The sequence below is a fragment of the Nelumbo nucifera genome, chromosome 1 (assembly GCF_055504915.1).
Source record: "Nelumbo nucifera cultivar China Antique chromosome 1, China Antique-T2T, whole genome shotgun sequence".
Lineage (NCBI taxonomy): Eukaryota > Viridiplantae > Streptophyta > Magnoliopsida > Proteales > Nelumbonaceae > Nelumbo > Nelumbo nucifera.
The window spans coordinates 152,080,675-152,093,540 of NC_142649.1; the positions used below are offsets into that span (position 1 = coordinate 152,080,675).

At 40.0% G+C, this 12,866-nt stretch overlaps 1 protein-coding gene across 8 annotated transcripts in view; it reads left to right on the plus strand.

Annotated features, from left to right (window-relative positions):
• The window catches only part of LOC104587902 (uncharacterized), a 48,024-nt gene that overhangs the window by 12,134 nt on the left and 23,024 nt on the right, over positions 1 to 12,866 (plus strand). For all 8 annotated transcript variants that reach the window (XR_016080417.1, XR_733676.3, XR_733677.3 and 5 more), the window contains one exon: positions 3,524 to 3,724. Coding sequence is in view for 5 of the 8 variants with exons in the window: in XM_010245679.3 (XP_010243981.1) it covers positions 3,524 to 3,724 (201 nt within the window). In the remaining 3 variants the exon portion in view is untranslated. The remainder of the gene's footprint in view (positions 1 to 3,523; positions 3,725 to 12,866) is intronic.

The window sequence follows — 12,866 nt, forward strand, 5'->3', positions numbered from 1 at the left end:
ATTGGTGTGTCCTTTGTAAAGCTCAAAGTGAGGACTGTTACCACTTACTGATCTCTTGTTCCTTTGCTGCAGCTCTATGGGATTGGATTTTTGGGCTGTTTGAGAGTAGGTGGAACCTACCATCCGATATTAGCTTGTTGTTTAGTCCGTCTACTTTTGAGTGGCACACAAAGAGAGTGAGAATTATGTGGAAGGGTATTAGAGCAGCAGTCTTGTGGACTGTCTGGGAAGAAAGAAACACCAGAATTTTTTCTGGAAAGGAAAGGAGCGTGTTAGAAGTTAAGGACTGTGTTTTGACAAGGGCAATTCAGTGGTTGAAAACATTAAATCTGTTTGATAGTTATTCCTTTGATGACATGTGGAGGAACTGGTTAGCAGTAGCCAATACTTCTACCAGGAATAACAGACTTTTAGTACAATGGGAGCCACCTGGGGAGGAGTTTGTTAAAGCTGAATTTTGATGGGAGTAGTAGAGGTAACCCTGGACCCACGGGTATAGGAGGAGTTCTTAGAAATAAAGATGGTATGATCATATCCTTATATTCAGGGCCTATGGGTCTGGGAGACTCTATAAGAGCTGAATTGCTTGCTGCAGTACAAGGTATCCAGCTTGCAAACCAGTTAGGGATAGAGCACTTGCTTATTGAAGGGGACTTTCAGGTGGTGGTGGGATGGCTGCTGAATCCGGATTCTGTGATTTGGGGTTATAGAGACCTCTTTAAAATAGTCAAATGGCTAACAAGAAATATGACAGTTAGAGTCCCTTGGTAGGCAGATCAGCAAACTCTATGGCTGATTCACTTGCTAAACAGGGGGTTTCTCGGGACTTTTTATTTTGGGCTACCTTGTAATCATGTTCATCTGATTTTGTAATGCTGTAATCAATCTTAAAGGAAAGGTCGCATCTCGTGCCTTTCCTTTGGTTGCCTGTAACTCTTATTTTCTGGATTAATAAAATACTTATTCATTAATCAAAAAAAATATGTGATATATACAATAAAAATGCACCTATCGTATAGTGCTGCTATCCACCCCATGTACCTTTTCTTATTTTTAAATTACAATGTTATCATTCTCCTAGGAATTAGCCCCCTGTATAATTGTATTCTACTTGTTTTGCAAAAACATCTCCCATGCTATTAGATGATCTCTGAACCCAGATGAATCTGGCTTTTAAATTCCTATCTTGATGTCTGGTTTCTCTCGAAACATGTCTATATTGCCATGGCCCTTGGCTATTGCTTCTGAGACATTCCACTATAACCTTTAAATCACCCTATACTTGCAGCCAGTTGAGCTCTATCCCTATTCTTAGACCTTGGAGTACATCCAGTAGTTCTATTTTTATTGAATTCCTGTACCCAATAGGTCCTGAGCACAAAGCTGCTGATGTGCCATAATGATGTCTAAACACATCTCCATTCTCCAATCCCTGATTGCCATGGATTTCCCATGCTGCACCCATCAAAGTTCAATTTGAGACTATTTTCTTGAGGAGGGAACCAAATTTGATTAGCCAAATTGTTGGCTGTAGATGAAGATATAGCAATATGTTGTCAACCTTGCATCATTTCACCCATTGAGAAGGGTTTGGAAATGAATATAGTTTAATAACATTCCAGACTTTAATCACAATAGTGGTTCCTAATTAGTCTATTTAGGGATACGGACTTGGATAGCCTGGTAGCTCTGATAGCCTCCCTTGAGGGTGTCTTCCTAAACCCTGCTAAGGAAGACACCAGATTTTGGACCCTTTCTAGCTCTGGTACCTTTTATTGTGCTTCTTTCTTTGAAACCTTAACTCAGCCTCCTACCCCCCTGGGGTTGTCCTTTCCAGTTAAGGAAATTTGGAGCAGACCTATTCCTCCTCGGGTGGGTTTTTTTTTGTTGGGAAATTTTCCTGGAAAGAATCAACACTTTAGACTTACTCCAAAGAAAGAGACCCAACTATTGTCTACTTCTTAATAGATGTGCTCTTTGTAAAGCTGATGGGGAATCTGGCCACCACCTCATGGTCTCTTGTAAGGTTGCTAAATCTGTTTGGGAGTGGGTTTTCTCCCGTTTTGGGTGTTCTTGGTTTCCTCCGGAGACTGTCCAAGGTTTGTTTTCTCCTTCTTTTTTCAGTTAGCCTAAGAAGCGAGGGAAGACTATGTGGAGGTGTATTAGGGCAGCGGTTTGCTGGTCTTTGTGGGAAGAAAGAAACTCACACATATTTTCTGACAAAGAAAAAACTCTGGAAGATTTGTTAGATCGAATCCTCATAAGAGCGGTCCACTGGCTAAAATCTTTGGAGTTGTTTTCAGATTGTCCTATGGATGACTTGCTAAGAAACTGGAAAGAGATTGCTTTCACTGCTAGATGCAAGAGGACTCTTTGTCCGTTCTGGTCCCCCCCCCCCCCCCCCCCCTTGGGCTTTATAAAGCTGAATTTTGATGGCAGCAGTGTAAGGAATCCAGGGCCCTCTGGGATTGGAGGAGTCTTCAGGAATGAGGAAGGGATTGTTACTGCTTTATTCTCTGGCCCCATTGGAGAAGGTGACTCTCTTAGGGCTGAGATCCTTGCAGCGCTTGAAGGAATTTGAAGAGCAAAAGATCTAAATATTAGCCGTTTGATTCTGGAAGGTGACTCGAAGGTGGTGGTTAATTGGTTGAAGACAAAGGACAGTGGTTTGTGGAACTTTAACAATGAGAAAAAACAGTTCTTATGGCTGGGTAGGGACATTGAGATTCAGTACAGCTGGGTGAAGAGGAGTGCCAACTCATTTGCGGATGGGTTGGCCAAGCAAGGAGTGAATAGGGAGGCTGTTTTTAATTTTCCTTGCATTCCCTGTGTTTTCTGTTTTTGGGGAGCTAAGTTATTTTATCTCCCCTTGTATTCTTTTCCCACTCTTCTCTTAATTTAATGAAGTTGATGTTATTGATAAAAAAAAAAAATTAGTCTATTCCTTTATACATGCTTATAGTTGGGGGAGTATTTCCCTCCTTTTAATATAATTACCATTTACCATTTATAGAAAAAGAGACAGTAATGGTATATGGTTGTAGCAATAATTATTATTTTGAAAGATAAATTATGAACTGTTATTTATTTTCAAATAGTAATTAGAAAACTAATGACTAAGAAGTTATTTGCATGTGAAAGAGAAACAAGGTTACCTAATGTGCACTTTGCTAGGATACATGTTTGGTCAGCAAAGAACGTTAGTAAACAATGAGTTTATGCAACTTTTGGACACCTCACTCTACTGTCCTACAGGTGAAGTGGGATTAATGCTTCATTTTGTTTTGTAGTGTGTCTTTTCATGGGTTCCACCATGTCTGTAGATCGAGGTGTATCTAAGAGTTGCATAAACTCATTGGTTACTATAGTTCCTTATATTTCTTTTCATTTTGATTTTATTAAAATATTTTTGAGTTAAATTACTGTTAAACTCTCTCTTAGAAAAAGAAAGAGAAAAGATAATTACTGCTTTACTTTATACCATTTTCACTTGAGGAATAATCTTATTTTCTTTTCTGCACAGAGGGATTCATCAATGTCACATTTATATAGACAATATCCATCACGGTCTTTCCAGAACTCTTCAACTCGGTCAGCAAATCGTGGTCGAGTTCCTACCTCTGCAAGAATGGCAAGATTGAGATCTAGTTTTCTTGGTCAATCTCATACTGTGTCATCTAGGGAGAGAATTATAGAGTTCCCTTCGAATATGGATTTTGATACGGTATTTCTTATTCCCTGTGTCTCTTTGATATTTGTATTTTGTTGATACAGGTTCTTGCTATGTTTGGCTTTACTTATATTACTAGTGTAAGGGCACATGCTATGCACATGTGCAAGTAAAGATAAAAGGGTAAAAACTAAAATGATGAAAAGACATTTAAATTTTGATTTTTTACTGTACTTTAAACATCTTAACTCATTGATTAGATTTAAAGATTAAAATATTTGGACAACTGCCATTTGTAAATGTTAACCTTATATGATATGATGTTACTATTGCTAGTAAAATCCTGTAATTTAAGTTTTATGGTCTGCAATCTGCATGGGAACCAAGAGTCCAAGACAAATATCGTCCTTATATAGTATAGATATGGTTGTTTTATTGGAAATACCAGTGAGGAGGACAAAAATCACATTAGAGAGACTTGAAAAAAAGAGGCATGAAAGAACGAACCATTGTGGTTAATTAACCAAATTCTGTAGTCAGGTTTGGAAGTATAAAGAAATACACTCTCCAACAAGTGAACAAGGTTGATAGAGAATAAGCAACCCAAGGAGGCACTTATTTAGAATATCACTATTAAAAGTGGTACATTGGGTCCAAACGCTTGATACTTTTTTCACCTTGGTATTGGAGGATTATTATTCCTTGGTGGTAAGTTGTAACACAGTCGTTATTCCTAGTCACATAATTCAGGGGAATCTATTGTGTGACTAGAGGTAACCCAACTAACCTAGTGCTAGACTGGTGTTCTGTGTCTCCTTCCAATGGTCATAACCAAGTTAAGAAATCCAATACGGTTCTACTTAACCTAGAATCCTCCTGTTCCATAGAGGATTTACACAATTTCCCAGAGTAATTTAAAATGAGTTAATAATGTGATCAACTAAATTACAAAGAGATAAACAAAGTCAGTGGACTTCAGCTGTTGAGAATTTGATTTTGGGTAATAGTGTAACTTTGATGATTATACAAACAAACTGTTATGTAAACAAGCTCTTTTTCTCAATATGCTACTCTGAAAGAGCTCTAGTTGGTGAGTGGTTTATACACATGTATCTACTGAAAGGTTTATGATCCAACATAAATGATAAACATGTCCTGAGACTAGTCAGTTTGTAGGGACCAACTACTCATCTTATCAGTATGAATTTTCTCAAATGAGGTCTGAAAGTATCATTCATGAATGGTAGATTGAAGGGAGCTGGAGATTGAAGCAATTGGTGACGAGTGCACTGCACACATTTTAATCAGTGATGAGATGGGAAAGAGAGCTGGACATTGAAGCAAAGATTTTCTTGTTCGAGGAAGGAAGATGTGATGGAGTTACAGCGATTATGATCAGAGAAGACAAGAGAGGTGCCTTATTCGTAGTCGAAGAAGCTATCAGTTGGCTCAAAGGGTTTGTCAATGGAGCTTCCTACACTGTTAAACAACAAGGTTGGAAGAGCTTGTTTTGGGCGTAATGGGGAAGAAATATGAAGAAGTAAAAAGGAATATAAAAGGTTGGTCTGTAGCTACAGTTGAACAGTTTGGTGATAATAGAAGATAGTTTTTGTGTGTTCCAGAGGGTAAAGGAAGAAATGGCTAGCTGGCTTTTGCGGAGAAATTGCAGGAAAGGAAATACAGTATTTTTCTGGGGAGGAAGTACCTATTGAGTCCCAGCCAAGCAGGGAGCAAGCGAAGTTTGATATAAAGCCTCAGTTGGCTTGCTCGATGAATCACCGAAAGCTGGTGTTAGCAGAGAAAGAAGGGGATTGGAGGCAGAGGTTAGTTCTTACAGCCCAAAGAGACGTAGTGGACCGGGGAAAAATAATACTAGAGTGTATATTGAAGAAACACAAGTTTAAATCTCCTGCATTCGCCATGCTGTTCAGTGATAGGAAAGCGATTTTGGATGTGGAAGAAGAAGGGCTGAGCTTTTCAATCCTTGAAACAGTGGAAACTATGGTTTCTCCATGGCTTTTTATCAAGAGTGTTGGGATTTCTTGAAAGATGATATTTAATGCTGGTTTTTGATGAATTCCATAGAAGAGGAGTGATTAACCCGGGGTTGAATTCCACCTTCATTGCTTTGGTTCCCAAGAAGAGAGAAGCAATACACCCAAGGGACTATAGACCAATCAGTCTAGTAAATAGTCTGTATAAGATTATTGCGAAGGTGTTGTCCCTTAGGATTAGATAGGTGCTCAATACCATTTATCAAATAACCAAAGAGCTTCTGTGAGGGGAAGGCAGATAATTGATCAAATACTTATAACAAATGAGAGTGTGGAGGATTTCATGAAATCAAGGAAAAAGGGTGTGGTTTGCAAATTAGACTTGGAAAAAGCTTATGATTTGGTAGATTGGTCTTTTTTGCTGGAGGTGATGATCAACTTTGGGTTTGGAGATAGATGGTGCAGGTGGGTGTTGGGGTGTATTAGGACTTGCCACTACTCTATACTGGTGAATGGAACAGTGGTGGACTTCTTCCCGACATTGAGGGGAATAAGACAAGGAGACCCCCTTTCTTGTTTACCTTGGTTGCTGAAGTCTTAGGGAGACTGATTTCTAGAGCAGATTCTAGGAGTCTAATCAAAGGGTGGAGAGTAGGTAGGGAGAACATACCACTCACACATTTGCAGTTTGCAATTGATACAATTCTCTTTTGTGAGGGAGGGGACTTGAATTGGATTAGGATTTTGAAACTCATAATTCAACTCTTTGAGCAAATGTCAAATATGAAAGTGAATTTTGAAAAAAGTTGTGTTGTAGGTGTGAATATGGGGGAAAGTGAAATCCTTGTGTGTGCAAACATTTTGGAATGTGTAGTGTCGACTTGGCCTCTAAATTACCTTGGTCTTCCTCTAGGAGAGAAACCTCAAAAAGGAAGTTTTTGGATTCCAGTTGTGGAGAAATTTGAAAAGAGACTTGCATCTTGGAATAATAATTATCTATCTCTTGGAAGAAAAATCACCCTAATTAGGTCTACTTTGGTTAACCTTCCCATTTATTACCTTTCGGTCTTTAAGGTGCCTGCAGGAGTGGCTAGCAAGTTGGAAACACTAATGAGAGATTTCCTTTGGGAGCCAGGGGAGGAGAAAAAGGACCATAGGGTTAGGTAGGAGGTGGTGTCTAGGCGTAAGTAGGATGGAGATCTAGGCATTGGGGATATAAGGAAGAGAAACTTGGCTTTACTAGGGAAATGGTTGTGAAGATTTTCATTGGAAAAGGAAAAATTGTGGACTATGTAAGGAAAGTGGTGAGACCTTGACACATCTATTATTTATCTTGTTCCTTTGTGCATCACATTTGGGAATTCTTTTGCTTTCTCTTTGGCTGCAGGTGGGTTTCCCCGCAAAATGTGGCAGGACTTTTCAACCGAGATTTTTTGAGGCAACCAAAGAAAAGAGGGAAAGTTATGCGGAAAGCTACAAAGGCAGCTGTTTGTTGGGTGATTTGGGAAGAAAGGAATAACAGAATATTCCTGGACAAGAGTAGAACAATTGAGGAGGTAATTGATACAATTAAAGTTAAAGTAGCTCATTGGGTAAGATCTTTGCATATTTTTCAAGAGTTCTCAGTCATGGACATTATAAGATCCTGGACAGAAATAGCACAATCTTCAAGAGTGAAAGAGAGAGCAAGGATGGAATGGAAACCTCCAGATGGTAACAGAATCAAACTGAATTTTGATGGAAGCTCTTTTGGAAATCCAGGACTGTCAGGTAATAGGAGAGTGATCGGAAATTCTGATGGGAGAATATTAGCATTATTCACTGGACCTATTGGCATGGGCAACTCTCCAAAAGCTGAGTTAATGGAAAACCGGTTGCTGATTTCCTGTCCCCCTCTCCCTCGCAATCTAGGTATGCTTGGAACCTGGGTCTCCGCAGAAATGTGTGTGATTCGGAGTTGGATTTGGTGTCTGCTATTATTCAGTTGCTTGATGGGATTTGTATAGATTCTACCAAGCAAGACACTAGAATTTGGATTCCTAACCCCCTTGGTGAATTCAATCGTGCGTCCTTCTTCAAAGCTTTGACTTCTTTTCAACTTGGGGTCCATTTTCCATTCTGTGAAGTCTGGTGTTGCCCTATTCCCCCTAAAGTGGGTGCCTTTTGTTGGGAAGTTTACCATGGTGCAATTAACACCTGTTATTTGATGCAGAGGAGGAGGCCTGGCTGGTGCCTTTCACCTAATTGGTGTTGTTTGTGTGAATCTAATGGTGAAACTGCTCTTCATATTTTTTGTTTCCTGTCTTGTAGCTAGCAGCATATGGGAGTGGTTCTTTTCTCTCTTTGGTTGCAGGTGGGATACCCCGGTGAGCCTGGGGAGTTTGTTTGAAGCCTCCACTTTCAGGTGGCCAAAGAGAAGGGGGAAAACCTTATGGAGATGCACACGGGCAGCAGTACTTTGGATGTTATGGGAGGAAAGAAATCTGAGGACTTTTGAAGGGAAGAAAATGTGTAAGGAATTATTGATAGAGGGGATTATGTTAAAGTGACTTCATGTGTAAAATCGATGGAGTCATTCTCAGACCTTACTGTGAATGATATAATCAGGAACTGGAGGACTGTAGCTTCCTCGTCATCTGCTAAAAAGAAGGTAGTAAGAAGCCGGAATCCTTCTGTAGCGGGATTCCTCAAATTAAACTTTGATGGGAGCAATTTTGGCAACCCGAGCATGGCTGGTATTGGTGGGGTCATTAGAGATGACAGGGGGAATGTAGTGGGGCTGTTTTCTGGCCCTATTGGGTGGGGAGACTCCATTACAGCTGAACTAAAAGCTCTGGTTTTTGGTATACAAAAGGCCTCGGAAATAGGTGTAAGGAAGTTGGTTGTAGAAGGCGACTCCAAAGTGGTGATAAGCTGGCTGAAGCAGGATGGAAAGGCTCCATGGGGTATTCAGAAATGAGATTAAGAAAATTAATCACTCCACAAAGGATATGCAGGTTTTATTTCAGTGGACTCCAAGAGCAGCAAATGGGTTTGCGGATCAGCTAACAAAGCTAGGGGCTAACAGGGAACATTGTTTTTGGGCTCTGTTGTAAGTCTACAAAGCAAATTTTAGGTGGAATGTCTATGGACATTGGGGTAGCCGAGGCTATCCATTCTCTATACTAATATTCTCTTTTTTAATAAAACCATTTTCACTGATAAAAAAAAATGCTACAAGGATTGAAGATAGCTAAGCAACTAGGAATAAGGCATATTGAGGTTGAAGGGTACTCCAAGGTGATAATCTCTTGGGCTAAAAACAATAGAACTACTCTGTGGATTTTCAAACAAGTGACAAGGGAAGTGGAAAAGGTCGCAAGGGAGGTATTGACTGAATTTAAATGGGTCAGAAGGAGTGCAAATGGGCTAGCTGATTATCTTGCTAAACAAGGGGCTCTGAGGCAACAATTGTTTTGGGCTGCAATGTAAAGATGGACAGAAATATGTAATAGTGTGGGAGTTCGAATCCCATACACAAAGCTGTAAAATTTTAAATCTAATATCAAATAAAATTCTTCTTTGCTGATAAAAAAAAGATAATATGTAGCATTTACGGGCTTGTGGAGAATGGATGGGACTCTGGGATTCTGGCTAGGACTACAAGAGCATCACCTTGGAAATCAATCCAAGCTATTCTGCATCTATTTTCTCCTTGGATCAGGTATGACTTGCACTCGGGTAATCTCATTAAGTTTTGGAACATGTTTGGGTTGGGGATTCTCCTTTGAAAGACCAATTTCCGGCCCTCTTTTCTTTGATCAGTAATCAAAATCAAATTTTAAAACTTAGAGAAAGAAGAGAGTACAGAAACTACCAACAATAGAATGCAAAGATAAATTGAAGATCAGTCTTAGAACTGAGCCTAGAAGCATTCTGCCCTATTTACTCCTTGCCTTGCTAGTTGGTCAGCTAGGCCATTTGCCGACCTAGGAGTCCATTGAAATATCAGCTGCATTTGAGAACCTCTTGAACTGTTTGATTTTGTTTCTGAAAAACCAAGGAACCTTCTCATTCTGTTTTAACCAACTTATTACTATTTTGGAGTCGCCTTCAACTATAGCTTTCAAATCCCCATTTCCATACATTTCTGCATCCCATAGATTACTGCCTTCAGTTCTGCTGTTACAGAGTCACCCACACCAGTGGGGCATGAGTACATTCCCATGATCACTCTGCTTTCATTTCTTAAAACCCCTCCAATTCCAAAAGGCCCCGGATTCCCAAAACTACTTCCATCGAAATTTAATTTCAGGAATCCTACCTCTGGGGGTTCCTAGTCCTTTAGTTCCTTCCGTTTTGCTGAAGTTGAGGCTGCTATTGTTTTCCAGTTCCGTAATATATCATCAATAGAGAAAGCTGAGAACAACTCCATTGTCTTTATCCAGAAAGCTACCTTTGCCATAATCCCTTCATTAATGCTTCTTTGCTCCTTTTCTTTTCCTAAAAAAATACGTTTATTTCTTTCCTCCCATAAGGTCCAAATTACTGCTGCTCTTGTACACCTCCACATCAGTCTTCCCCTCCTTTTTGGCCAGCTGAAAATCATCAAATAACCTGTCCAAACTATCCGGAGAATTCCACCTGCACCCAAAAAGAGAAAAAACCAATCCAAATAACACAAGCAAATGGACAGGAAATGAACAAGTGAAGAGCAGATTCACCATTGGATTCACACGAGCAACATCAATTTGGAGAAAGGCACCATCCAGGTCTCTTTCTCTGTAGAATGTCACAAGTGTTGATTGCACCATAGAAGACCTCCCAACAAAAATCACTCACTTTGGGGGGGATCGGATGACACCAGATCTCTTTGACTGGGAAGGGAGTAAATGGTTGAGAAGACACATACAACGACTTGAAAAAGAAAGCACAACTGAAAACCCCAGTTGGATGTAGAGTCCAAACTCTATCATCTTGTTTACTTATGTCAAGGAAAACCCCCTCAAGAATGTGTAGAAGGTTTGAAACAAGGCCCAAATCAGTGTACCTCACATTTCTACGAAAGACAAGATTCCACCCAAGCCCGTTAACCGAGGGAGAGGGGACCAAGAACTCAGAAATTGGCTTTCCCTTGAGAGCAGATAGGGTGAACAAGGATGGGAAGGAATCCTTTAACGGGGCTTCACCCACCCAAAGATCCTCCCAGAAATTGATTTTGTTACCTGAGTTAATATCGAGCCCGATGTGATTGAGAAAAGAAGGAAGGCATTTCTGAATCGCTCTCCAAGGTGAAAAGCAAGAGGCCCTGCTAGATGTTCCAGCATCCCACCCATTCTTTGAGAGCTCGTGAATACTAGCAATCACTTTATGCCATAAACTATCTGTTTCTCTCGGGAGTCTCCACAACCACTTTCCCAGAAGAGCCTCCACAACCACTATCTGTAGCAAAGGTCCTGGCTGGAAGACTTAAGAAGGTAGCCAAAGAACCTACAGATTTCAGACCCATAAGAAGGTAATAGCAAAGGTCCTGGCTGGAAGACTTAAAAAAAGAGTTTGCCTCTAGTTATCTCACAGTTTCAAGGAGCTTTCATTGAAGGGAGACAAATAATTGACCAAATGTTGGTAGCAAATGAGTGTGTAGCAGAGTAGAGACAGAGGGGAAAAGGCTTAGTTTGCAAATTGGATTTGGAAAAGACTTATGATTGAGTGGATTGTACATTTCTGCTGGAAATATTAGAAAGGATTTGGTTAGGAGACAGGTGGAGGATGTGGATTAAAGGATGCTTAAATTCAGTACACTATTCAATCTTAATTAATGGGTTGCCAGAGAATTTTTTTTCCACCCAAAAGAGGGCTGAGACAGGGAGATCCCTTATCCCCTTTCCTCTTCACTTTAGTAGCTGATGTATTTTTTTTTTTTTTTTTGAAAAATCTTTAGTAGTTGATGTATTAAGCAGGATGCTTGTGAAGGTCAATCAGGAATGATTATTTAGAGGATGGAAGGTAGCCAGGAATGAGGTGACAGTTTTCCACTTGCAGTTTCCAAATGATATAATCTTGTTTTGTGAAGGAGGCAATCAAAATGACCTAATGAATTTAAAGGAACTCATGGCTACCTTTGAGTCGGTTTCAAAGATGAGGGTGAACTTGGAAAAGAGCTGTATAGCAGAGGTTAATTTGGAAGAGGAAGAAATAAGAATGTGGGCAGAGACACTAGGGTGTGAAGTAAAGAATTGGCCCGTGGATTATCTTGGGTTTCCTTTAGGGGAAATCCACAACAAGAGAATTTTTTGGAAACTAGTAGTAGAGAGATTCACTAAAAGGCTAGCAATATGGAAAGGAATTACATTTCGTTGGGAGGGAGGATAACCTTGATCAATGCAACCTTAGCTAACCTACCCATCTACTACCTTTCCACCTTTAGAATTCTAGTTAGAGTGGCAGATCAATTAGAAAAAAAATCATGAGGGACTTCCTTTGGGAACTAGGGAACAAGAAGAGGGACCATTTGGTGATGTGGGAGCAAGTTAGCAAGACAAAGGAGTAGGGAGGATTGGGAATAGGGAACCTAATTTGTAGAAATACAGCACTCTTAGGGAAATGGCTATGGAGGTTTCCCTTGGAAAGCGATAGGCTTTGGCATAAGGTAATTGAAAGGATTCACGGGACATCGAATAATGGATGGGATGCAAAAGTAGCTTCTTCTTCGACGATACTCTTTCCCTGGAATTCAATACATAAGGTATACCCAACTTTCATTAATTCCATTAGATACGATGTCGGTTGTGGGACCAAAGTATTGTTTTGGGAAGACCTATGGCTGACTGAAATCCCCTTCAATTTGCTTTTCCAAGGGATAATGAATGTGAAGCACTTATTCTACTATTGAACAAACTTCAGCTAACCTTTCTGGATCAATCAGTAGAGGACACTAGAGTTTGGTTTGGTACATCCAATGGAGTTTTTACTTGTGCTTCTTTCCTTAATTCCCTCTTGCAACCAAATAATATGGGTGAGAATTCCCCTATGAAAGAAATATGGAGTAAGCCTATCCCGCATAAAATCCAGGCTTTATGTTGGGAAATCTGCCTTGGAAAGGTAAACACTAGTGATATGCTTCAAAAAAGAAAGCCAAACAAATGCTTATCGCCTCACATCTGTTTCCTTTGCCTTGCAAGTGGTGAATCCTTATCTCATTTATTGCTTTCTTGCCCTTTTGT